This window comes from Bombus flavifrons, chromosome 14, assembly GCF_040668555.2.
Source record: "Bombus flavifrons isolate JBK064 chromosome 14, iyBomFlav1_principal, whole genome shotgun sequence".
Classification (NCBI taxonomy): domain Eukaryota; kingdom Metazoa; phylum Arthropoda; class Insecta; order Hymenoptera; family Apidae; genus Bombus; species Bombus flavifrons.
Window position 1 is genome coordinate 9,991,191 of NC_138455.1, and position 26,994 is coordinate 10,018,184.

General features: G+C 40.6%; 1 protein-coding gene and 1 long non-coding RNA gene across 4 annotated transcripts in view; one reads left to right on the plus strand and one right to left on the minus strand.

Annotated features, from left to right (window-relative positions):
* LOC138187152 (uncharacterized) overlaps positions 1-26,994 on the minus strand; it is an 87,203-nt gene that overhangs the window by 35,880 nt on the left and 24,329 nt on the right. The window lies entirely within an intron of this gene.
* LOC138187149 (protein gooseberry-neuro) overlaps positions 7,939-26,994 on the plus strand; it is a 46,822-nt gene continuing 27,766 nt past the window's right edge. Inside the window, exons 1-2 of one of the 3 annotated variants that reach the window (XM_069127634.1) lie at positions 7,939-8,523; positions 23,683-24,597. In XM_069127634.1, the coding sequence (XP_068983735.1) occupies positions 24,546-24,597 (52 nt within the window). In that variant the 5' untranslated portion in view covers positions 7,939-8,523; positions 23,683-24,545. Of the gene's footprint in view, positions 8,524-23,346; positions 24,598-26,994 lie in introns of those variants that run through there. The other 2 variants (XM_069127635.1, XM_069127632.1) reach the window with 2 other exon arrangements.

Genomic DNA, 26,994 nt, shown 5'->3' on the forward strand with positions numbered 1-26,994 from the left:
CTGCGAATTTTCTAGAAATCCAATATTTTGTAACGTTTATTAATTAGTCTTCATAAAGAACGAAGTGCCTCGTTGTAATTCGATGCCTTGTAATTGCCTTTCTTCACCTAGTGAATTAGAACGTGATCGAAGATCGTCGAGGAATTTGATAGACAAATTTGTACATACACGTTATATAGCCACGTATTTAATAAGAATGGAATATTAAAAGTAACAAAAGGCAGTAGGTGAAATTATCTGTCACGAAAGCGATACCACGGCTTCGTCGATTGGATGATTTAATTGGCCAGTTAATTGCGGTTGTTGTGTACAAAGACGATTTTATTCGATGCACATAATATTCTTGTAATTCATTACATATAATTACCGATGTATAATTCATTGTTGCGGAATAAAAGAACATTTAAAAGGATTATGCAATTGTTGATCCTCTTTATTCACCTTCTTCGTTTCATCGACAGTGAGATGTTAATTGCGTGAGAAATATATTATATTTGTAAAATGGTAAGTTTCATGTTATCGAAGAGATACAATGTGTCTGACATTCGCAAATGTTTACGTTACATGTCATAAGACAATCAGAGAAATAACCATCACAAACTGCATGACTATTCTCTATCTTGGATCAACGACGGCTGTGCTGACTTCACTCGTGCAGATATGCGATTGTAAATTAAAAACGATTTAGCAAAGAAACGCGCGGATCTGGAAGTCTATTTTTCTAAGAAAGCTCCAACAATATAACGGTAGATATAAATCAATACTAGAGCTAACGTTTACCTAGATATACTAACTCATTTAAATAGGAGCGATTACGATATCATACGATATCAGGTACATTGGTATATCGTGTATTCCTAATTGTCAAAAAGCAAAATTGACTAGAAACACGCGATAGGGAACAATGTCGGCAAAAATTCACTCGCCAAACGTTTCAGCGTGAGGATATTACTTGGAAAACGGCGCGATACGACCCACGTCAGAAACGTGAAACAATGGTAAAACAATGGAAGGAAAAAGGAGACGCGAGGAAAGTCATGGCAAGGAAGGCAAGCATCGATAAAAATTAGTATGTGCACAGGCGTATCGTTCCAGGTCGAAAGTCACAAGGACCGAGGGAATAGTTCTGGTACGATACCTTTTGTACGAAGAAGGGAAAAAGCGGGAAGGCCGACCACCTACTTCGATGGCACAATGGGCCACAAATGCGTGGCGACAGCAGCAACAGATATACGGCAGGCTGATTGCTCGTTGTCGCCGAACGTCCGATCGTCGGTTCGCCTTCTGCACAGAGAAATCTCCCATTGCCGAAAGCCAGTGTCTCTGGTACGGAGAGTTGATCAGAGCTGGGCTGGCCGACCGAATCGGCACGAATCGGGAGCAGACCGTTTTAATGTAATTTAATGGCCGCGCCTACGCGATGCCAAACGAAGCCGAGCAATAGGATGAGGACTGAGAACAGGATGTTTCGCGGCTTCCAATTTTCTGTCAGCTTTAAAGTACTTGTGCGAGAACAGGCCTAAAATGTTTGGGCGAGAAGCGTACATCGTTTTAAATGACTATATTAATGTCATTAGCAGGTTCAAAGTATGAAATTGTAGTTTCTATAAGGCCTGGTTACTACTTCGAACAAACGGAGATTTTTAAAGTTGGACAGAATTGCTGGAACAATGTGTACTATATCGTCTATAAGTAAGGCGTTAGAAATACAACTCTTAAGCGAATATACAAATAAATGGACAGAAATTTCCATTTTTGAATTCTCACGGTTGATTTAGAACGAGCCTTTGCCGACGAGAATTCCCCCTCCGCCCCTGACCTACCTTATTATAGCCACCAGGATACCAAAGAATCTTGGAGCAACAGATTGGCCAACAGAATGTCGAACAGGATTGCCAATGGGGGTGAGAACGCAGGGATTCAAAGAGACCGCCGGCTAAGCAACCCCATGGCACACCCAAAGGGGATGGAGTATGGGGCGGGGACCATTCAATGGCGAATCACGACCCGGATGAAAAGCGATATGTGGGGTCTGAGAAAGCTGAAATTCGAATTCGTGAGCGTGTACGGGTTTTAGAATGTTGACAAATCTTCATATTTTTTAATAAAACCATTTTTCTACGTTTAATAACGACACGTTGATCTTTCGATTAATGAATTCTCGTGAAATAGTTGGACACGGTATAATTTGGTATCTAGGTAGCAAGTTTTAAATACGAAATATTCATGATACGATATATAATCGTACGAGTTGACTTATTTTTCCTCTTTTCACCTAAACAGATAAAAAGAATTATGAAGAAAATAAACGAAAAGTTGCATTTCCTCTTTGATCTTTTTTCACAATAGCAGTTTTCCGGCACGAGTTCTCGGAAAGGTCGCAATTTTCGTAAGAAGCGTTACTTATTTCTCCCCAGCGAGTTTTTCGTCGTAGTAACCAGGACAGATGTATCGGTAACGGCAAAGCTGATAGGTGTGACGACCTCCCAAGTTTAAGCCGCACCCTCACGAAGGGAAACTAGGGGCGGCGTTATCGTCATTCCTCCGTGTACGCGATTGCGTTCCTTCTATGATTTCCATTTTGTCGCAATACTTTCTACGATATTACGAAAATTGTATAAATTCAATTTATCAATTTTCGCAAATTCTTATTTTTATTTAATAGCGTCTTAGAGATGGCTGCGGTTGAAATCAATCGAAGAATTGAAAATCGATAGTTTCGTAAGGCAATTCATTCATTTTAATTACTCTAGAGAATTTATAATAATTTTTGCTTCAGCGTTTTGGTAGACAGAAAAGAAGTTAAATGCATAAAATGAAACTCTACGAAATTGCATGTAATTAAGCTCGCCATTAGCTGATCGGATTGTAATCGATGCTTAAGTAGGACATTGATTATAAATTATTATGTGTGTAATTAACAATGTTATACGGAAAGATTCTTGTTCCAAAATGTTATTTACGTAATACAATTATTGTACGATTTTAAAATTCAGGTATACTACTCGATGTTACAGTACCATACGATATAAGTGAGTCACGTACAAGAAAGCGGAATAAAAAACACATAATGTGGATTAAAAGAGTAATATACATACATAATATAGGCATATTACAGATAATTATATTTGCTATATTTCAGTAAAACGTATCTGCATTTGCATAATTCAGCTGTTTTAAAAACCAATCGAATCTGATTATCGTATAATAAACGGCAAGTTCACCTATTTACAAGTAAATAATATTAAAATATGCGCATACGGAATGTCGTATCGAGAATAAATTACTTGCAATATTTAACAAATTTTTCTTCACCGAGAACTTCATAGGAAATTTAAGTTGATTCGTAGCAGAACTGGAACTAAGTTAACGACACGGGATAAAATCTTTTATTTTAGGAAAGTTGGGATTTCCTATAATTTCATTCTTCGATCGATCTATTTATAAACGTTGATACTATCAGAATTTCGACTCATAAGCAGAACGTCAAGTATACGGATAAATCGCCACGCCTAGCCCATTCTTAGCGCTACTACACACGAGACATATTTACGACGTTGTTGACTTGAAATAACGTTTCACTAATTTTTAAAATAGTAGATAATGGTAGATACCTAAGTACCTCGAAGAATAATATGGCACGAAAATGCATTAACCGTATAAGAATATCGTTTCAGTCGGACAAAAAGAAAAGTAGTAGTAGAGCGGAAAATTAGTCGGACAATAACCTGAGAAAATTCGTATCGACGATACCATTAACTTTCCACAAATTTATCCCAACTTTTGACATCTGCCTCTAATATCCCTGTTTCTAACCATATCTTGTTATCGTTAAAGAACCACGCCATGCGTGAAAAACAAGATCTGCCTTACGACAGTAATCGCCGAATCGTCCGTAGCAGGAAAATTCCTCCAAAAATGAAAAGAAAAGGAAAAATCTCAACTGCTACGTAAGCTGGTACATAAACGTATAAATACTTCGACGAGCCAGTGTACCTTTAATTCGATGTCGATGGCGGTATCACGAGGATCGTGCACGAGCGTCGCGAAGCGGTGTCCCCTTGGAAGAGGGAAAAGGGGCAGGGCACAAATCATCGTCGGCTTAAGCAGACGTGGAAGCGGGCATAAAACGGGCAGAGCGAAAAACACACAAAACCAGTTCACGCGGACACCATGGCTGCTCCCCTTAATGGCAATGCGGCTCCCCATGCAACCCATACTGGATCCTCCAGGCCGACCAATAGGGTGGGCCGCGATACTTCGAACAATGGCACGCTCGAATAGATTAATCAAACTTAACTGAGCCAATGAAAGCCGTGCAAATCTCGCGTGGGGGATGCATAGTTCGCAATGGTACGCGCTTGCCCGTTACAACGTGGCCGGGACAACGCGAATGAGAGTGAATCTTTCGAGCATTGCATTATGGGGAATCATGGGGGGAGAGGCTATGGGAACGTGTGGTGTTGCGAATTTAACGACGCTTAACGATGTCGCGTCGACCGTTCGATCATCGGATGCCTAGGATCATTCGTGACTCGCATGGACCAGGAGTTTCTTTCGAAAGGGATGCGAGAATTAGGGTCGTGTGCGTTGTACTTACATTTTGGGTGGTTGGAACAGTTTGCTCGTATTCTTCGTTGCGAGGAAATTGTATTGTTACGATTAGATTCTGATTATGCATATCGAGTATGGTTATGGTTCAGGTATGATTCAGGCAATTATGAATATAGTAGAAGTCTTGAAATTATATACTTGAGGAATTCTTTACCGAAAAGAACGAACAATTTTTAACGAAAGAAAAGAGTAGTAAAGCTACAGACGTAAAGTCACTGAGAGGAACACTGGAATTCAGTAAATTGTAATATTAATTGTACGAAGATTTTCTGAAAATTGTTCTTCAGGATTATGTCGTAATTATTTCTTCTTTCACTTACAATTGCCTTTCACCAACCTGCTAACTCACCCATCGCGTCATTGAATCGTTCATTCGCATCGTTGAAGTATCCTTGCAGAGGCTTTGTCACTTTACAGTCCAAAACAACTCCTTTTGACGAATGTCTTTTATATGTCTGATATTTTTCTCAAACACAGCTTCGTCTTTGGTTGGGTCTATTTTCGAACATTAATTAGAACATTCCCAGCAGTATCTCTGATTAATAATTCGAACAAACTGGAAAAAACTCAGAACTGCTGTACCTAGGAGCGACGCAGAAAGCCTGCGAAACTGAAAGCCTCAAAGATCCCACAGCAGCACTTCCAAACAACAAAAATAGACTCGGCAAGGCTATCCGATGCTGAAAAATCGTCGGTAAGCAGAGCGAAAAAGAGGAAAACACGAAAGAGCCGGACAATAGAGCCGACGGTGAACAGCGAAAGAAGAATTGATTCAGGAAAATCGAGCGCTGATCATTGATGATCGGCATGAAGTGGCGGCTAGAACAACCACGTTGATCTACGGGGGTCCTGGTTAGGGCAGCCGGTACCTACATGCGCGTATCCACTGGCAAAAGATGCACAAACGCGGCGTGATGCGCGTCTAATCAGCGCGGCGTAGCCAGCTGCCGTGCGGGCCGGCATGAAGCTTCGGTTCATTCATCAGGACCCTGGTTACAGGCTGCAACACCACCCGAAAAATCCCTTTTCTTTCCATCCGTTTTCCCCCGTGCTCTTTCCCTTTCTTCCTCGTCCCTGCGTTCTACGTTGAAACGCACGAGGAAAACGCTGCACCGCAGCGTGTCCGTAGTTTGTTGTTCGTTGATAAGACGAAGCTTGACAATGTTTGCCATCGCCAGCGATAGAACTTGCTGCAGTCGTGTTCGCCTCGATTTGGAATTGCTCTTGAGGAAAAGTGGTAAAGTAAGCGTCTAAGCTTCGAATAGCAAAATTTGCGAATACAAAGAAGAGAAGAAGAGGTATTGTACCTTCTCTTCGTCCTTTTCGTCGCGAGACAAAGAACGGTGAGATCGTTCGCAAGAATCTCCGAATCAGAACTAGCGACAAGGAGCACAATTGACCGTTTATCATTTCATTTCATCCACGTTTTGCCACACGAGGGACGCGTTAAGTGGCAAAAAGATCGCGTGTTTGGTTGAGTTTCAGCGAGAGAAAGCACGAGGAACGAGGAAGCAATTCGAAGTAAAGAAAGTATTAGAACATAGAGTATTTACAAAACGATAATGAGATATTGACTTTGCGGTGGAAGTTAATACTTACTTGAGTATAGTACAGCAACTAAAAAGATCGTAAAGCAAGGAGAAATCTTCCCTACGATTTGCATTTATCGTGCATAAGGAAATGACACGAGTATTCTGGTCGCTCATGATGTTCAATAATGACAGCTGACGGCCAATTTCTATTTCTACTTCGCTAACGAAGATAAAAGAAATAAATACTGTATCATTTGCTGACAATATGCGTAGAAGAGCTTGATAAAAAGCTTGCCCACCGTCGTAATAACCATCGTGGCTAATCTAATTTCACGTGAAGATTCGATCAGCGCCACATAATTGGCCTAATCAAATTCTCCGCCGGCGGTAGTACCGACGAAAAGCACAAAGGCAACGCCGCCATAAGTAAGCATGTCATCGCGCGTTATGAACTTTTAGTTCTGCCCAAAACACTTTCCGGTCCCCTCGTCTTTCCGCACAACGCGTCGGCCATTTTGCTCGCTTGTCGGAACGAAGCTAGTCCCTTCTTTCGCGATTCTTCGACGACACGTTCGACAATTCAATTTAACATACATTCAATACCATTACGTTAATAATCGAAAACTACGAACGAAAAATATGATAATCTATAGATAAATGGTCTTCTAGAAAAGCAATTTTAAAATTCATTACGTCGACGATTAATTCCAGCCTCTATGAACGATCTTAGCATTTGATTACGCTTATTTCTGTTTAATTAAATATCTATTTTTGTCATCCTCGTCGCGTTAGTTGCACAACGCAGTTACCAAATAAAAATAATTTTAAAACTATTCTACCACTCGTAGTCGCCCGTACTTTTCACTAATATGAAATTCTTCCATCTGTTACTTCTTAAGAGGAAGGACTAAAAGAGATGGTCGTAAGAACATCGCACGAACAATGATATTAATATTTATATTAATAATATGAGAAATTATTTATACCATAATTCTCGTTTGAATCGTCCGAAATTTGCCAATTATTCGATAGATTTTACACCGAATGGCTTTTCATCGACGTAATATCGATTTTTATGCGAGCAGCATACTACAAAGGAAAAAGAAGAAGAAAAAAGGAAATGGTGTTTCAAGGGATCGCGGTTTCGCGGCAAGCGGCGGCTACGTTTAGGCGCGGTGCCGCACAAAATCGTAATATCCTGAGTGGCGTTTAGTGAGCCATGAAAAGCTTTATCTGTATCCTGGCTGGCTCACGAAACTTAATTAAACGGTGAGGTTACGTTCGCCGAAGGAATTCTTTTGATGCTACGATTCCCATTATCGAGCAATATCCGTTAACACTTACCGACTTTATTACATACGCCCGATGAATTCGCAAAATGGACTGCCGAACGGAATTATTAGTCTCTTTATTAAGCCCTGAAATCACAGTCAAATAAACCGACCGATCTAACCGGGGATTAACGATTTCCTTAAAATTTGGCGTTAAATTGTTAACTTTACGACCGCTTTTATTTTTGTAAAACGCTATGCTTTTCAATCGTCTATGATACGTCGCTTTGTCCTTCGCGTGTATTTGACAAAATTGCGAAATCCACGCCACCGTTTCGTCCTCCTTTTTCCTCGATTTCGTGCTCGTGCAATTGCACGTACATATAACAAATTGATAATAAAGCGAAGCGCTGATCTTCTTGCGCGATCGAACGAAATTTTCAAATCGCAAATTACAGGTTATCAGCGTTAATGAATCGTTTTGCATAGCGATAACGAGTTTCGTATTACGTGTAATTATCCATTTAATCGTCTTGTGTGATTTAACATTGTAAAATTGTAAAAAGATTCTACTTCAAATTCGCTGCTTCAGAAAGTGGAAACGCTGGATAATAGGGAACAGTTTGGAAACATTATAACCAAACTTTCACAAAGCTGTACTCAAAACAACTTCATTTTCGAGTTTTTAAAAGTCAGCCTGCCAAGTTTTGCAAACTTTTTCCAGTGGATGCGCAAATCCACTTAAGTCAGATTTCCGCGCGATCGCATTGAACATGTGAAATCCTTTGGAAAATATTGTCGCGTTCGTGGATTTGCCTCTGGCCGTGAAGATTTCGACGCGGAAAGGTCGAAAGAATCGAAAGATCCCCGTCCTGACGAAAGAAACCCGAGGAAGAAAACCTGAAGAAACATGTGAAAACATCGAATGGGCGGGGCAAGCTTAAGCACGCTGGACCAGCGCCTTCAGGATTACAACCCTTTTGAGGAAGGATATCTCTCTATCGCGTCTATCTCTATGCTTTTTTCGCTAGAAATTCACAGAGATTATCTGTGATTCCTGTCAAAATTGTATGTGCTGACGTGACAGAGGTTGCTATCGTACAAAGGTAATACGTATTGGTTTTGAGTCCTCGTTTTGAAAGTGGTTGGACAGGTTTGAGAGAATCAGATTAGAGGATAAGTTAGGAGATATTTAAAAAACAATGATGTGTCTATTAAGAGGCAGAAAAAATGCTGTTCAGAAATTATAATAGATACCTTCGTGCGATTATGTCTGTTTGTATTAATTCTTTTACTGCGTCAGTTCCTTTATTACGTTTCGTTAACTCGTTTAAAAATTTTCTTGTATTTATTTTTTACTGTTAAATTAGTCGTTCGTTCGTTACGATACGACTCTCAAATTTTCATTGGAAAAGTTGTAAGCAATACATTACAATTCTTAAAATGAAGTTTATAAGGAATAAATTGAAAATTGAAGTAGCAGAAATTGTACAATCATATTTGAATTTTTAATGTCGCCAATGATGATTGTTTCGTTTAATATCTGTTGCTATTTTCGAAAGATTAAAAGCACTAGATCGAGGAGCAATTTCAACTACTTAAAAAGCAGTAAGCTTTGCCTTCATCTCTGTACTGTATGTTCTCTCGTTAGATATTCTATTGTACTTTCCCACTGGAATTTGAAATTCTGCCAATGCGTTTACTTTTCTTTGGCTATGGAACGTGTTAATAATGAATAGGTAATACATATACTAAAAACCAAAAAGATGTGACAAGTCAAGGACGCTGTTCGACCGGTCGCATTCAAGAAACTACGAGTTGTAACCTAGCGAAATTTGCGTATGCATTAGTTTGACAGATCAATGTAATAGACACATGAATGACACTTCTGTAACGTATTCTTTGCCTTTCTTTATGCGGCAATATTTCCTTTTCGTCCTCCTTTTCAACATTTTTTCTTTCTGAATAATATCTTCGAAGAAAAATTTCCTCCGTAAATTTGTTCGTCCTTTTTCTTAACTATGCGGTTCTTTATAACGTAATATATTCCTCCTTCGTTCTAAAGCTTCATTCTTCTTTGTGTAATATTATCTGCGATCTTGACGTTATTGCTTCGATCATTTTTTTTTCCTTTATGTACTTATACGTCACTTTGCCTTCACCTTTAAAATTCTATCTTTCGTTTTATAAATGTAAATTAACTGCTCCCTTCTTACATAAAATTTAGCATTTTCTTACGAACCAGTAGCATAGTTTATTTTTAGCCTGTCAGTTGCAAAGGGAATTCGATTTACAATTATTTTCCTATCGCCTTGTACTCTCGCTTAGTCATCTACACATACATACATCCACTCACACGCGAACAATCTTATTTTCTTGTACCATATCTGCTGTCTATCATTCAACTCCCAACTATTAGGTATATATGTCTACCCTTATGGACATGGACGTGGAAATGCCATCGTTATTTTTCCTTTTCAAGCAGGCCACTCCCTCGACTATCTTCTCATAATATAGTGAGTCTATGATGCTCGTTCAATATAATTAAAATACGAATAAGAATCCATTCCTTATAGAATGTATTAATTTTCTAAGACTTCTCGTTATATCACGCTCTCTTCTGTCCAATGCACACAGACAGAAGCTTCGTTCTGCCTGCTCTCTTTCGTTCTACGGTGCGGAAAAAGAAAATTCACAGTAACTACCCAAGAAAATCAGCAGAACCTTTCGGAATCGAGTTTCAATGCGAAAGCAGCAAGAAACCCGTGAAAACATAACGATCTGTAACTTAACCGTGAAAGTCCTTCGACGCCGGTCGGTTCATCTTCTTCGTCACCCTGCTTCAACCTTGATCTACACGGCTGGTAGAAAATATGATTTAACCGTGCAGTACGGGTAGTACGAGGGTTGAACAAGCGATTCGACCGAGTCACGGCCACGCTTTTCAACCCCCAAACGTTCAAAACTCGCTGAAAGCTGGAGCCGGTCGATTGGCGTACCGCGAACTAGCTAAGAGATAGACGAACGTATACGCGTGGCAGAAAAAGAGGCTGCATGGCTGAATACGCGAGGAAAAAATGCGTGGAAGGGTCTGTGGATAAACGCGGACACGGTTACATCGGCCGTTTGTTGCTTTAGTTAAGCTAGTTAAGACGGTCCGCCGAGATTAGTCTCGTTTGGTTACCACGTTGATATAGACGTGGACACGGGAATTCGACGTTCTTCGTTAACTTAGTCAGGCAAATCAATCGGTTTGATTCGCCTGTTTTTACGGGTTTCTTTTTCCACCGGATAAACGAGCCGTTTGTCACCAACCGATGATGTTTATTGGCTTCCTCACGGTGCAAGGATTTATCTATTGTCGCGTAATTACGTAGCGGTTACGTGTTTCCATGGGACAGTAAGTATAGCTTCCGGAGATGATACTTTCCATGAGGCTATAGGAGTGGCGGGGAAAGTGTTTTAAGTGTCTTATGCACGTGGAAATGAAATTTTGATTTGAAGAAAGCCGACCATTTCCGATATAATCGTATCTTCGACTCATCTACGTTTCCGAACATAGTTTTCTACGTCACATCTGTTCACCCAAGTGCTTTATTTTCTCCACTTGAACCGATACGGTTGTGCTTATCGCGCGAACAATATAGCATTTTCTAAAGGCGATTGTAGCGTTACAACTTTTACAACTGTGATTAAACCGAGTGAAATCAGCGAACCAAGTACCGTGGTTTTTCGCGAGGTTAATCATCAGCCTCGGTGCGTCGAAGAGCCGAGACCGAGGATTTCTAGAACGGCTTTAGATAGCAAATAAACAACGGTTTAAAAAGTCAGCAGCCACGGACCTAACGGTTAACGGGGTTAGTGTCAGCTTCGCGGCTTATCCAACGGCTAAGGCGAGGCTAAGTCTCGAGGCGAGAGAACGCATTATCTTACTGGGGGGTCCTCTGCTCAGCGACCAAGCCACCACGGTGATCTCTTCTTCGTGGTTAAGCCGTAGCCACGGGTCGCTCGTACAATCTACCGCTGTTCCGCAAACGTCTTTTTTCGCTTGTCTTCTCGCCTCCGCTCGGATGTCACCTTGATTTTCCGTGTAAACGGATACCCCTTCCCGAGTCCAACAAAATATTTCTCCACGGCTGCACTCTGAACCGGCAGCAAGCGATTTTAGGATTTTTCGTTAGGCTTGCAGCGTGAAACGTTATGGATAGGTTAATGATAGTTTGCTTGAATAGGATTCTCGAACGAAGAAGCGACACAGGATGGGTGAAATTATAAATGCTAGAGAAAATTGTCTCGAGATTGCAGATAGGTCCATCATTGCGAATGTGTGTGCAGAGTTAAGCGAAGAGCTAGTTGTTGCAGTACTTTCCTCTGGTATTTGTTCCTTCGCGTGGAAATTAAACTGTACATCACGAACTTACTCGAACAGATTAGTCTTCGGTATGTAGGTTTCCATCGGCATAAACATGCTTCTGTTATTTTATTATTGGAATAAACGAAGAATCGGTAGCCTCTGAGGACGCGAGAGGAACGAAAGAAAATTAAAGATACACCACTCGACGCAATGGCCAAATAATTAAAGCGAGGAACACATAAAATTGAATATACTACTGTTTGGTACGTTTCTGACATTTACCAGGTAGACTGAAACGATCTATATCTATTGGTAAAAACACTCTGATTCTTCGGCTGTTATTTTAGGATGGATTTATGCTTTCCACGTGTTCAGCATGTTTGTAGAAAAAACAAGGAAGCCCTCTTAAACTAAGCTATTTCTACCGCAGGTGGATTATATACAGGTGTTTCAAACATCCGAATAACATGAAAAAGGGGAAAGATCCTTCTTCGACGGAATTTTAAGATTAAAGTCGTAAGACAAAACGTACGAGACATGGAAATTTATATATTTGATCCTAAACAACGATGAAGTACTCGAAAACATCGGGTTGATCGCATAATCGCTAGCAACGCACAAAGCGATCAATTGCAGCCGCCAAAGGGATCTCCCAAAACGCGATCCCACTCGATGCACGTACAGAAAAGCATCGAACTCCCCGGAGTCCTCGTGGACGATCCTCGCAAGACTTCTATGTCATCGCCGAGACTTTGGTGTTGTGGTGTGTCGTTCGATAAAACCGTCCTCGATCATCCTTTCGCGTCTCGAACGAGTGGAGAACTCCCAGAAGGCAGTGGAGGGTGGATAGGTTCGGGAGCGTTCTTCGATTTTCTCGGTTCTATGGATTCGTAACGGGCATCTTGAGCAGCTGGTAAGGTCAACCTGAAGAAATCACGATGCAGTCGTGGTCTCTGGCGACACGGAGGTAGCACGAAGGTGCTACGAGGATAGGAGGACAGAGCGGGACAGGAGGATACGGCAAATAATGTGTAAATGGGAGGAAGTCGCGGGCAAGTTACACCGGGCCGAATCCAATCCGCGTTCACGGAGCAAGCGGACTGTGACGAAACAGCAGACTCGCCTCGGCATCGAAGGATCCTTTTTAGCTTTTTCCACGGTCCGCAATCAAAGAACGCGCGACTTGGCTCGTGTACATAAAGGATCTCTGCCTGGAACCTCCCCGCTTCCGCCGGGGAAAAATATGGCAGGCACGAGACTGCGCGGTGAACGTTTCCTTTTTCTTCCCTCTTCGGGAAAGTCAACTCGATGGGATTTATTTAATCCGGTGTGAGTAATGCGGATGGCGTTGGCGTTTGATCGAATTGCTTTCAGCGAAACTTACGGTAGGTTCGAGATTCGATTCATTGATTTAAGTATAGCTGTGTAGGTGTTGGGAACACTTACGTGGTTGGGGAAAAGGGCTTGTGATGATTCGTAAATAAATTGCGAAGTTATATGGAGCGGTGCAAATTTTTCTGGACAGACTAGAAAAACGTAAGATGCGAGCGAAAAGTAGAATACGCGATGCAAGGTTTCGTCTTAAATCGAAATATTATACGAGACTTTCCTTCTCCGTGTTAGGAGAATATTAACCACATGTTATACAGAAACACGCTCATAAAATCCTCGCATTTGGATTTAAAGTTATTCGCTAAAGAGATTCCTATGCTGGACAAAATATCGAATATAAATGGAAAAAGAGAGTATTTTTATGAGACCAGGTTAAACGATAGCATAAAAGGACGTATTTCCACGTGGTCGACGAGAAATATGTTAACTCGGAACCGATAAACGCACCGTCCGGAGACGTGCCAAGAACGCCACCCTAAGAGGCATCAAAGTCACCGAGCACGAGTTCGCCAGGACCAGACAGGCTGGTTGCCCGTTTCCAGCTAACGCGTCGAAGGCTAGACGACCTCCATTCGTGTCTCAGTTCGCACAACTCATCTCTAACGCGTTTCTTCTCGAGACATTAAAGTCACGAACGAACACGGAACGGAACAGAACGGCTAAAGAGGCCAGGCTCTCGTCTGGTCTGCTTCAGCCCTCAGCCAAGGGAACAGCGGATCTCCAACGTGGCTCGAGAGCAAGAGGAGAGTGAACTATGACAAAGACAAGGACGATGTTGGCAGAGGAGGATGCAGAAGGCGCAGAGAGGAAACGAAGGAAGATGGTAGAAGAAAGTTCTCGACGAGCCTGAGGCCTCGCAATTTTTCAGTGGGATTTATTAGAGCATCATTCTAAGGCTTTACGACCCACCTGGCCCGAGCGGTCGTCCCCTTCCACCTTGCCGCTTCCATCGTGCTCCATCTTCCTCGACAACTCTCGTTTCGCGTTCTCAGCCAGCCGTTTCGAGAGAGAAAGAGGATGAGGAAGGGTTCACGGCGCGGAGGGCAGCTCAGCTAATTATTTTATTCTCACGCCGGACCGTCAGAGTGCGCGTGCCTTTCATTAGACTTCCTCCGGCCATTCGACGCACCCTCCTCTCCGACAACGATCGTTTAGTGGATTACTTCGTTTCGGTGCATACGACACCCTTTCGATTGCCTTCGGCCGCCTCGATTTCCACCTCACAGATTCTTCAGACGATGCCGCTGCTTCTCCCTTTTCTCGCTCGCTATCGATCACCGTTTTTATACTTCTGAATTCTTTCATGGCGTTTATTTGCAAGATGGTACCTAAGGTAGGTATCTCCACATCCTTTTCAATCCTCCGATGACGTGTTCATTTCCGAGTTGCAGACCATAGTAAGAGTTTGTCTGTCTTCCTTGAAAAACTGGAGAATTCTACTTTCTCTTTGATGGAGAATTGCGCGTATGTATAGAAGAAATGCCTACGTCTCGATAACAGAGAAAACTAATAGGCGGTTTCGTTACATTTTCGATCGAGTTTGAAACTAATATTTGATCGGTAAAAATAAATCTATACAGCGATGATCAACGAAAAAGGAATAGAGAAATTTGTAGTAATTTTTAAGAATATCAACATGTTTTATTAGATTCGTTTCTATTATAGTCCCGTGTAATTTTCAACCACAACGTAACTGTACCAAAGTTCATTCGCTGAGGGAGAAAGAACAACCGCAGATTGAGTAAGAAGAAAAAATAAGAAGCGTACTACGGTGGTCAAAGTGTATGCAAAGCTTCACCGCAGCTCAAACATATCGCCATACCGACGTTTACATTCGTCGTTAGTAAATCTTTGCAAGTAATTTGAAATCCTTTTACTTTGCCTCGCGCGAGTGAATAATTCCGTGGTTATTTGCTTAATAGCTGTCACATACTTATCGCTTAAATTGCAAATTATTTTCAGGTGAATATTAACTCGTTCTTTTCTTCAGTTTCTTCCGAGACAAGCTTTCTTCCTATGAATCGTGCAATAAATTAGTGATACGATACGAAGGTATTAAAGACGCAGATTTTTCTGCAGTTCTACACAACTCCTTTGACATATTGTAATATCATTCTATTACATATTACTACATTCGTCAAAGATTAGTAATATTCTTCACGAGAAAATAAGTTAATAATGCTCAATATATATCCACGTACGTGTGCTGCTTCGTTTTTGAGAAAAACAACTTTAAAAATCTATCGGGTACGTACGCTTAGACCGAAACATTTTTACGCAAAATGTCATATATTTCTTTTCATAAGTTTAGAGTCGCGTTATCGTCCAAGATCATTAGCGACTATTGACCGAATTAAAAAACATTACAGGTAAGCGTTTGCGTCCAGAAAATTCTAATAATCTTACAGAAAGCTGGCATTGTCTTTGATGTTTCATTTCCTTCTTGCCTGGTTATATTTCTTACATTCCAGGATAATACGATTGATAATTACGTATTTCACATATTTCACATAGTCTGTGAGCTTAGCGTTGACAGTGAACTATGACGTTTTTCTTATTTAAGAAATATATTGGATTCAATTTCTTACCAAAAAAAAAAAAAAGAGAAATAATATCTTTCTAGTATCATCCTAGACAAATGATCCAGAGAAAGCGTGAACTCCTTCCCTAATTGAAAACCGAACGAGGGAGTCATCAGTGTGAATAGCGATGGAAACATCGTACCGCGTTCCATCTTCAGTCTTCGACCGTAGGTCTCTTAAAAGCGTGGTCGTTCCTCGTTAGACTTCCAAATGGCCGAAATATCTTCCTGATTGCCTTATTGACCGGATGAATGAGTCCTTTGCATAACTTTGGAACTGGGACACCGTCAGAAGTCGACCACCCGGTATTTAGCCGTCGTTTGAAAAAAGAGCTGTTTCTCAATGTTTCTCGAACGCGAGGACGCAGCCAGAAATTATGCAAAATCCCCTGTTTGCTGTGCTTCGCGCATTGTCCGCGCGCTCTCGTAAATTATTGGTATCTTGTCTTTCGAAAAACGCGTAACCACGAACAGGTATTCACTGGTACGCGTCGTCGAGAATAGGAAGATTCATAGGCAGCTGTTTTGAAGCTCCTTGGAACGAACGGGACAACGATCGGGATAAGATTTTGAGTATAGACTCGAACCTTTTTATTTGCTCGATTTTTTCAACGTGCTTGTCGTGAAAGACTTTTCTCGTTATTTGTTTGAGAATAACGTGGAATTTCGAAAGTCGAAATAGTCGTTATGCTAATAACAAGTAGATGTCGTAGAAACGTATTAGAATTAATTAACTTTTGAAATTCTTCGTCCACTCTGCACAGTTATTTTACTCGACAAATTTTGTTACTTATGACTCGTATAAAATGCAACATCCCAGATGCGTTTTGTTCAGTACAAAGTTAATTCTCGTTTTCTGCTTTATGTTTTATATCATTCGACAATTTACAGAAATTCGCAAATTTACAGGAATTCGTCGATTGACGTTTCCTTCAAGATCACACACACGCGCATACACAGTATTTACGAAGAAGTCGTCGACGATTCTCAAGAACGAAGCTCTTGCGCGCATATGCCAGCTCGATTCCGTTCCCAAAAAGGCGTTTTTAGAGGAGAAACGGTCGTAAGCTATAATCCGTGGCGTCACATAATTTACATAAAATTAGCCGATAAGTTCTCGCTAGCAAGGTGGCCGTATCCCAGACGCGCCGGCACCTTTGAAGGAATTAGTCTTATTGGGCACAAAATTGGAACAGAGGACCCCCTGACCTCGTGCGCGGGGCGTATGGCCCATAAGGCCCCATAAGCTCCACCACCAAGCCATAACGCTCGACCGGACCTTGCGTTGCGTATAACGAGCTGAATTATGTTCGCAGCACCGCTTGCTTCTGCAACATTTTCACGTTGCATAGTTCGCGACTATGCATCGCCAATAAGCCCCCACACGTAGACCGTGCTTCCCCTTTTTCACCTTTGTCCCGAGTCTTCGCTTTTCTCTCCGCTTCTTTCCTTTGTTCCCTCTCTGTGTTTTCATCGCCACTCGACAATATTCAAAACAATTTCCAACGATCGCTGGTTATCCTAACATTAGCGTATCGCGATATTCTTCGAATATTATTCAATATAGATATTAATATTAATTATAAAATTAATATAAAAATTAATATTAATATAAGGTTAATATTATATATAAAATTACTATTGTCTGATCATTTTCCTGGTTCTAACTATCTGTTTGGCACAAGTAAACGTACCTAATGTAAAGATATGCTATAATAAATCGAAACACGGTGAAGTTAGTAAACCGTAGCATGATAAATATAGTTCAGAAACGTTAAATACGATGTGCTACTTCCGCGACTAAGTTTTCGAAAATACTTTGAACGGCTGGAAAATATTCTCAACATTTGATTTTAACGTTATTTGTCAATGAATGGATACACGCGAGAAGACCATATATAGCTTACTCTTTGTGATCGGAGAATATGTAGAAACGAGAGTGCTTTACGCGACACCTTTTGCAATAATATAAGCAGACATGCGACCGTGGTGGTGAAGGTCGAAACGGTGTTCAAAGTGACTCGTTCCTCTCGCGGTAGCCATGTCCCGAACGTAAATTCGCGATACTCGATACGTATTGGAACTGCGTGGAATAAGATATGTGACGACCCTTGGCATCACGCGCATTCTCTATTTGCAAGATGGATTCTTCGGTCGTTCGGGCGAAACCACCCGCGAACACCACAAGTCTTTCAAGATTAACGTTTGATTGCCTTTCCCTTCGACGATAGAAATATGAGTTATATGTCAGGCGGAAAAATGGTGACGTCACATTCGCGAATTCCTCGTATAAAAATAGAATAATCTTTTAGATTTACGCGACACTTTTGCTTCGGTGCTATGTTCCGTTGGTACGTTCCTTTCTCCATGAAACTATCGTCCCCTCGTTAAAATCTCATCAATCTTTTGTTATTTATTTTCTTAATTCGTATTTGACGTTCTATAGCAGATCTCAAGAAGAACATATACAGAGAAACGGAATATTCTATTATTTCTTATTATCTTATTATTATTAGGAATTAGGATAATGCAAATTATTACGCGACCAATCTGTCCAGACTGTCATTTCCCAAATACGTCCAAACTATTTTTTTTACAAATACGTTCAACTATTTTTGCTAATGGGTCGATAGTGAAATACGCGGATGAATCGATATCTAGAAATAATTCCCATATTGCGAGTTATAATTTATAACAGAATACATTAATTACATCGCTGTTTCGAGAAAATCGATAGGAATAAATAATTCTTGATATCTTATCCACGAAGTACAGGCCTGAAACATTTACGTGAGAATTAAATAAATTTCATTTCACGTTCCCACATTATTTAGTAGCTTGAAATAAAAAAAGGAAAACGTTAAAAAATTTATTTTGCTAATTAAAGTTTTTCCCATTTGAGACGAAGATAGGCTTTGCATGGTTGGACGACGTTAAATTATCATTCTAGTGTTACCAACAACGAAGTTCTGTTCAATTGGCAAACGACGTATGCGCGAGCGAGCAGCGACCAAAGCGAGAGGCGCAAAAGGTTGTAAAAAGAGTTAGAAAAGGAAACGGTAATCCGGCATATCGGCGTACACGCGTGGCTATAAAGGTACTTCGGTAATGGACTCCAGCCGGCCGACAAAGGGTTTTATTTAAATAACTCGAGGCAGGCGAAACGGCCTATTCGAAAATCCGGGGACGCGCGAGTAATATTGCACCCTCTTATTATTGCTCTTGTCGTCAGGAACTTGTAATGGTTCGACGAAGTTACGTTCGTGCGTATATCGACACACACTTTCTTCGTTACCATATGATTTTTTAGTATATCTATTACATTTAGCTAGTCACCGTTATTAACACCGTGTCGGATGTAAAATATTGAAATATTACGTTTTATCCGTATCCACAGATCTAAACAATTGGAATTAGAATCGCGATTGAAACCAACCTTCGTTAGAAGCATAGTTCGTCTTTGTTAAATCGAAAATACGATGCATATCACATATAGGGTAGGTACGATACGATGTTATAAGACGAGGAGCTGATACCAAAACGATTAGAGCGGTGAAAATAATTTGTAACTTTTCGTAGGATTTTATAAATATTTGTGAATATTTTTCACGTATCTCCGATTTTTATCTTTCTTTTTTAATGGCCAATTAAATTTGGAAATTAACGAATCTGAATGAGAACGTGTTATAAAGAACACGTTGAAAAGTGCAGCTGAATACATACATATACATATATATATATATATATATAATTCTAAGGTTGTTCGTTGCGAAGATCGGCGGCTCGAAGCCAGCAGCCGCTAAACGGTCGCATTAAAAATTCTAATGGTGCCGTACACGCATCACGCGTTTCTCACCTGGTTTAACATAACAACGAGGCTAGTTCACGTGGTCGTTGTGCCGCAGGACAGCGAAGAAATCCCTCCGTTCTCCTATTTTCGTCCAACGAGCACGGTCATGGAAACAATGTGTGTTGGAAATCGGTGTGGCCCTCGCCACAGGCGTCTTTGACAAGCAGACTGATGTCGGCGTATCACTCATCAAGATTTATCGAGACTTAGACTAATTGCCGCTTTTAATAGAAATTCGTGCGGCCTTACAGAGGGTCTACTTAGCGGTTCGACCCTTCCACGATGCCTTTCTTAGTTTTCTTTTTCCTTCGTCTTTCTTTTTCCTTTCTTTTTTTCTTTTCACTGTGTTCCAAGTCAAACCGACCGATGATGGTGAGAAAAAAGCTGATTCAACGAACGATTATCACGGATAACGCGGGGGGAATTACGTGAAAAATTGGCCGGCGCATCATTTAAGAACGATGCTTCTTGTTTAGCGGCACTCCAAGCTCTATTCTAACATTTCATCTCGCTTCTTGGTCGGTCGTTATCCACCGCGAATTCTCTCACTCTCGCAACATAATGTAATAATATATAATATGTAGCGTAAATGCAACATCATGGAAAAATGTAAATAAAGTAATTTATGTATCGGTTTGTCAAGATACGAGAAGCTTACGTATAAAAGTAATAAGTTCTTTCTAATGGAAGTCATTACACGCAAAAGGTACAATCATTGCACGAAGGAAGAGACAGAGATTTTAGAGATTTTAAAAAATGACATTAGATATCGTTGATCGTAATATGCAAGAAATGCTACGATGTTTTCAAATTTTATAGAATTGTAATACAAATACCTTTTCATTGCCACAATATTTAAAAGACAGAATTCGATCACGTAAATTGACTAAAAAAAAAAAAATTGCAAATAAATAAGCGAGCTAAGAAATACGTGCTCAGTGTGTTTAATAGATGATGTTTGACAAATTTCTTAGTACGATAATCGTGTAAGATATTTTCAAGAAATTAATTTTTTTCTGTGTAAACTTAATTTAATGATCATTAACAAAGTCCATTAACTCCAATGAAAACGTTACTTTCTAATGATCAACCTTGAAGACGTTATAACCCAGTATACAGACTTCTGTTTGTGTTTGAGATTTCATAATAAGCACAATAAGTCTTTTCATAAGGTTCACGAGGCTTACTTTTTCTTCTAATCTTTACCTTTTTGTTCGTACTTTACAGAATGGAAAGAGACTCATGTTACAGTTTATTGAAAAATAATATTAAGATTTAAAAATTGTCACTTTCCTAAACGATATAGCAATCCTGTTTTGTCGAATTGATTGACCAATTATTTGGCTACAGTCCTCGTCGTACGTCCAAATTTCACAGTTCCAACGATCCTCTATGAATAATTTCATAGAATCGTTCCATATTATTGAATTATAATGTACATACATACATACCACAGAAATACTTTCCAGGCTTCTCCATTTCATCAGATTTGACCTATCGCTCGTAAATGTCCGAACGCTTTAGTCGACTTCTAACGATAACACATAACGTTTAATGTATAAGAGAAAAATAGAGCAAAACGAACTCTGGCAATTAATGACGCTACATAGTAGCGAAATATGTTATGTTTATGTATCTCCGCGAGGAGAAAGCACGCGAGAGGAACAGACTTCGCGCAACTTCGAGTCACAACCCTTGTCAGAAGATCGTCAGGATCAGTTGCCAAATTTTATCGCCCACAAATCGCAGAAGATTAAACGATGTCGGATAACCAGCAATAAACCACTGGATATCGCTAACAGGAGCAAAACTCCAACTCTCATCGCGTGAGACATCGAGAACCAAGACAAATCGACGAGTCCATAGACAAACCTCGTATACTCTACGTGTAAATAAAAACCAATTTCCACCTTATCTCATCCACAAACGAAACTCAGCACCTTAAACGATACTCAACGACCAGTTCTAAATCCCAACACCACCAAGGGAAACGAAATTCTATTACTCCCAAGAACGCACGTGACAAATCAACAACGGAACATCGACCCAGCAAATCGTTGAAGTAAAAAACAAACAGTCCGTAATGCAGATAATATCAGGATCGCAGATCCATCAGCAGGATAAACTGGTCTATCCATTTCGATACCTGTCCCGTTTAACGCGAGGAAAAAGCTGTCCATTGTGAAATTACTGAAACCGTAGACGATCCATCGGATGCGAAAAAGAGGTGTTGCGAACTCTTATTAGTTCCGCGTAGTTTCCACGCTACGTAGACAAAACGAGACCCGATGTTTCCAATATCGGGGGTGCACTGGTATTGTCTAGGAATCGGTAAATTTGGCGTGAACTGCGGCCAAGTGCCGGTAGTCGAAGAACGGAAGGATCTATGCCTCTTATTCGCGTTAGCAAGAGAAAGTCCTTACATCGATCAGAGACTGCAAGGTCACGCGGGACCAAAGAGTGGAGCAAACCTACCGATTTCGTTGGATCGATAGTCCGTTTTCCAGCGTTCTCTATTGTCGCCGCTGACAAGCTTCCTTACAGCCTCTTGTACTACCTCCCTGTAGCTTCTTCGTGTTCGAGACGCTCCTTTTCAACTGAGGAACGAAATTGTCCAGTCATTTTTATTGCTGCCTTGGCGTGGGTCCTCCTTGTTGCTATTTACGAAACGTGTGCGGTCCTCCGACCGGTCATTTTTTATATTTCTCTAGCTACTCAGAACGGTTGTTTTGAAATGATCGCGTGGATGACGAGGCAGATCTCGGACATTGACGAGAAGTATCTTTGATAAGAAGTCGTAAGGATACATCACGATAATGAAATAATTCCGAGCAAAATTTCTCAGGGTCTTCCTGCGACACATCTTGCGCTCTCAAAGGGACTGCGTATTATCCATCTCTATAAAACGATTATGACGAGTCATCGCGTTAACTACATCGTAAATCTCGAGAAAGTTCGGTGTCGGACGACAACTACGACGTTTCACGAGCATTTACGTACAAAATGTCCTTCGGTTGATACAACGCCGCCCTAAAAGACGAGGACATTACGTGCATTTGCTCATTGCGCAGGACCTCCCGCTGTCCGTCCGTTTCGCTACCGTACGGAAAGATTTACAGACAGGGCGACCGTACTCGCAAGGAAAGACCTTCATAAAAATTTATAGCAGTCCATCATGCGTTCATTATGATTTTACTTCCAGACAGTGGAGGCCGTAAATATTCGCTGTTTTCGAGCATCCGAAACTCCTTAGAACGCAATCGAACGCAACGGGGTCCAAATTGAAATTCGTCCGCCGGTACCTACGGCTTTTATTCGAAGATACACGAATGCTACGGTATCATCTCCTGTGAATACCGTGGACAATTGGAAAAATAGAGGTTCTTTTAGACAGAGATTTCAAACAGAGATTTGGGAAGTCGGAGAAATGACTCGTTCGAGTGGATCGGAATATCGCGTTTGAAGAAGTAGAACTTTCCTGCCTTAAAATATGGATAACTTTGAGACTTTAATCATTGATGAATTGCTCGTTTTCAATCTTGGCACGGCTCTCACCTTACAGGAATTTGTTAGTGACGAACTCCGTGATGTACTCAATGTAAAAATTCGAAGAATCATGCGACTGCAAATAATCGTACATTGGCATTTCGTTGATGGAATATATGTGCCATAACCGCTGAATGGAATATTGATTTGGAAGAAGCTTCAGACGAAGTCTTGGCTGCTACGATTAAATTAAAATGACACAATAACAAAAATCTACTTTTGAAATGAATCGTAACATTCACATATTAACTGTACGTAGCTATAGTCGTAATAAGCAAACAACGGAGGGGGAAATTTATGTCAAATCTTGTTAAATGTTAAAATACAATCTCGTAACTCCAAGCCTACATCCTATCAAACTCCCTCTCTCCCTCTCTCTCTCTCTCTCTCTCTCTCACTCTCTCTCTCTCTCTCTGCAGATAATCAAGCACCCTAAAACCACATTCAAACGCACCCTAAAGTCTACCCAAGTAAATCACCAACATATTTCATTGCATCAACTACTACTTATCTACACCTCTTCGTTCGCGATGCCCATTCAGAATACCAATATCGCTCCCTGTAGAAGCGGACCACCTCTGTACCACGAAAATGCTATCAACTGCCCGTGGAGCTTGGAAAAGGAGAAAAAAGTAAACCCCTGGTGAACATCCAGTGAACGTCGAAGAGCGGCTCCGTAGGCGTTTCCGCTTCAAAGAACGCCCACTGGAAAGCGGCGGTTTGCCAACCAAGTAACAGGGCGTAAACCATCTGGATGGGACCCCACTGGAACCCCGTTAGTCCCAACGAGTCTACAGTCCCCCTTTTTCCGGAGCAGTCGTGGCGAAAAGAGAAAGAGACAGCCATCCATTGCTCTCGCAGAGCCAGTTGGAGGGACACGAGGGGACCAGCGGCCCAACTGACACGTTATTGCAGCGGTACCCCTTGCAACGAGAGCCACGCGTGCTACCTGCTTGTTCCTTTTCTTCCTTGGCGTGCTTCACCACCACGATTCACCCTATCAAGCCAGTTTTTCCATCCATTTTCCTTCCATTCTTATTTTCCTTCTTTTCTTCCCAGTCGTCGGCGTCTCGTCTGGCGCTTGCCAGCTTCGTTCCCCCTTTCATCTTGGCGCGCGTGCCCTGCCCCCATCGCCCCGAGACGCCGATGTGCCCCGTCTGTCCTTGTCGTTCTCCACCTCCGCCGTTTTCGTTCAAGCAGTCGTTTTGTCCAAGCAGTCGTTTTGCCTCGGGCCAACGGTGCCGGCCGCGTGCTTCTGCCTGTCTGTTAACCGTATAGTTTCGCGTTTAGTGAAAACGGACAGTCGTGTGGTCCACCGTGAGATCGGAAACAAGTGGGTGACGCGAGTAACCAAGACGTGCGACAGACCTGGAGGGCTGCGAGGAATACCTACGTTGCTGGAAGGATGGACGTTACCAGCGGAATGAGACCCATCTTCGGAGGATACCCGTTTCAAGGTTGGTACCGTTGCGCCAGTCCTTCCGAAGTCTTTCTTTGTATCGATCCACTTCATTTTTTATCAGCTTCCCGGTTACATTACTCAAATAGACGATTAAGTCTCAAGAGATAAATTATGTCCGTTCATTGGTTACAAGAAGACGACAGAAACGATAGAAAATTCTAGGATGAATTGAGATGTAACGTTTGCAACATTGCCACTTTCACCTAGCTTTCCATCTGTGGGTCGATCAATGTGGCTTTGTGTATCAGATAACGCGAGCTTTAGTGAAATGTCTCTTAAATATCATAAGAGATTTCAGATTGTTTCTGTGGAACAAGACAGGTTGTAGTTGACGAGAGACCGAATGGCATTGAATTTAACGTATGCGACGAATAAAATTGAAATTTGCATGTCACGTGGTATCGTCTCGTCAAAAATTGATAAATACCTTGAATTTCTATTGAATGTTCCTTACCGGAATGTTTAGAATCATTTTATTATCGTAACTTTTTTCTGCTTTCCCATCTATAGACTTGATCAATGCAGCTTCGCGTGTAAAATTGGACAAAGTGATTTGAGCGAGTGATTTGAGGATCGTAGCAGATTTCGGGTTTTCTTTTGCCACAAGAGAGGTCGTATTCGACACGAGGCCGAATGGAATTCGAATTTCACGTATGTGACGAATAACATCGTAGTTTGGATTCCACGTGGTATTGTTTCGTCAGGAACCGATGGATACCTGGAGTTTTCACCGAGTGTTTCTTGGACGAATGTTTGGAATTATTTCTCAAAACAGGGAAGTTGAATAGAATTGAAAATTAACGTATGTGTATGTGAAACTTTAATATCACGTGGTTGATATCTTCGAGGAAATAGAACCTTGAATCGTCCTTTAGTGTTTTCCCAAGAATGGACGCAATATTATGTTTCATAAAAAATTATGTTTTTCTTTCTTTGCTATGATACATCGAAATTGAATGTAACTAATAGAGTTGGAGTTTAAATGTCACGTGGTATATCTTTTTCTAAGGGACCGATAAAAATTGTAAACTCTCATTGGAATACGCTGTAATTGTCGAAACATCGATAAATGTCATAGTGGACCCTTTCTCTCAATATATGTTCTTAGAAAAAAATTGCTCGTAGGATTTGAACGTTGATTAGCATTTGCGTCGTATATAAATTCTTTATTATTCCGCGTAGGAAAATCTTGAAAGAAACAGCTATTCGTCTGTATAATATAAATGCCTATAAGATTCAAGAAATTATCGATCTTGCAACGTGACACGGAAAAATTTATAGAGTTTAAAAATCATTCGTTGCTTGACAAGTGTTTATTGGTCAGCGTATAAGTACTTACCTATAGTATAAAAAAGTTTCAAAGGAAACTATCGAAACGACACAAGCACTTTTTACGATCCTGTTAAATCAAGACGTCTGAATGGTAAAAGAGCAATAAAGGTAATTGGAAGGATTTAGGTAGAAAAACCGGAATGTCCTCCTTACAAAACACAATCTAAACGAATTGTTTTTAAAGTTGTTTCTTTTTCCATGCTATAAATCACGCACAAATTCCTATGCCATGGAAATTCAATTTTAGTTTCTTTGTTGCTTTTTTTGTGTAAAAGTAATTAAAGAGTAATTATCACAATTAATTTGGATGGCCAAAGTTTTACTATACATATTGTTAAATTTGCCGAGCAAATATTTTATTTATACAAATACGGTTGTTGATCGTTTCTCGTATAGATTTGTCAAGAGAAAATATTCGTTCTTTGATATAAACGTATCCAGACGGGGAAAAATCAGAATACCTGTTTCGACAGTGAAAAAGGTGAAAGGAATTTATGTGACATTTGCATGACACGTGCAACAATATATATAAAGAGTAGGCCTAGTCACGCGTAACTTCTTTTATTCAATCAGAGAACGTACAAGATACTTTCGGATCATTATGCAGTCGTAATTCTGATAAATTCATTCTGCCTGTTGTAGTTACGCGAACAGATCGCAACTTGATGTGGCTACAATGATTGCTTTACCCTCGTTGCTTGATAAATATTCAATATTCGATCTCGCTGAACTCTTAATTAGCATTTGTATTATATCATTACAGGAAGACGTCACGAGATAGAATTTTAATTAATCGTATCATTAGAATTCTTATCTCATAGTCGCTGTGTAATACGCACGTCGAAAATATTAAATACACTAATTAAATTTCGAAGAATATTTTATCGCGATTAAAGAACGCGAAAAATCAAGCCTGTCGTTTGAAAAGATTTGTTGATAAAATTGAGAATATTTCTGGTTACAGAAGCAGTTAGAAAATCAACGCGTAAATACAAAGAATAATACGATTTGTATTTCAAGTGGCAAAGATAGCGAACATTTTTAACAGAAACTATCTATC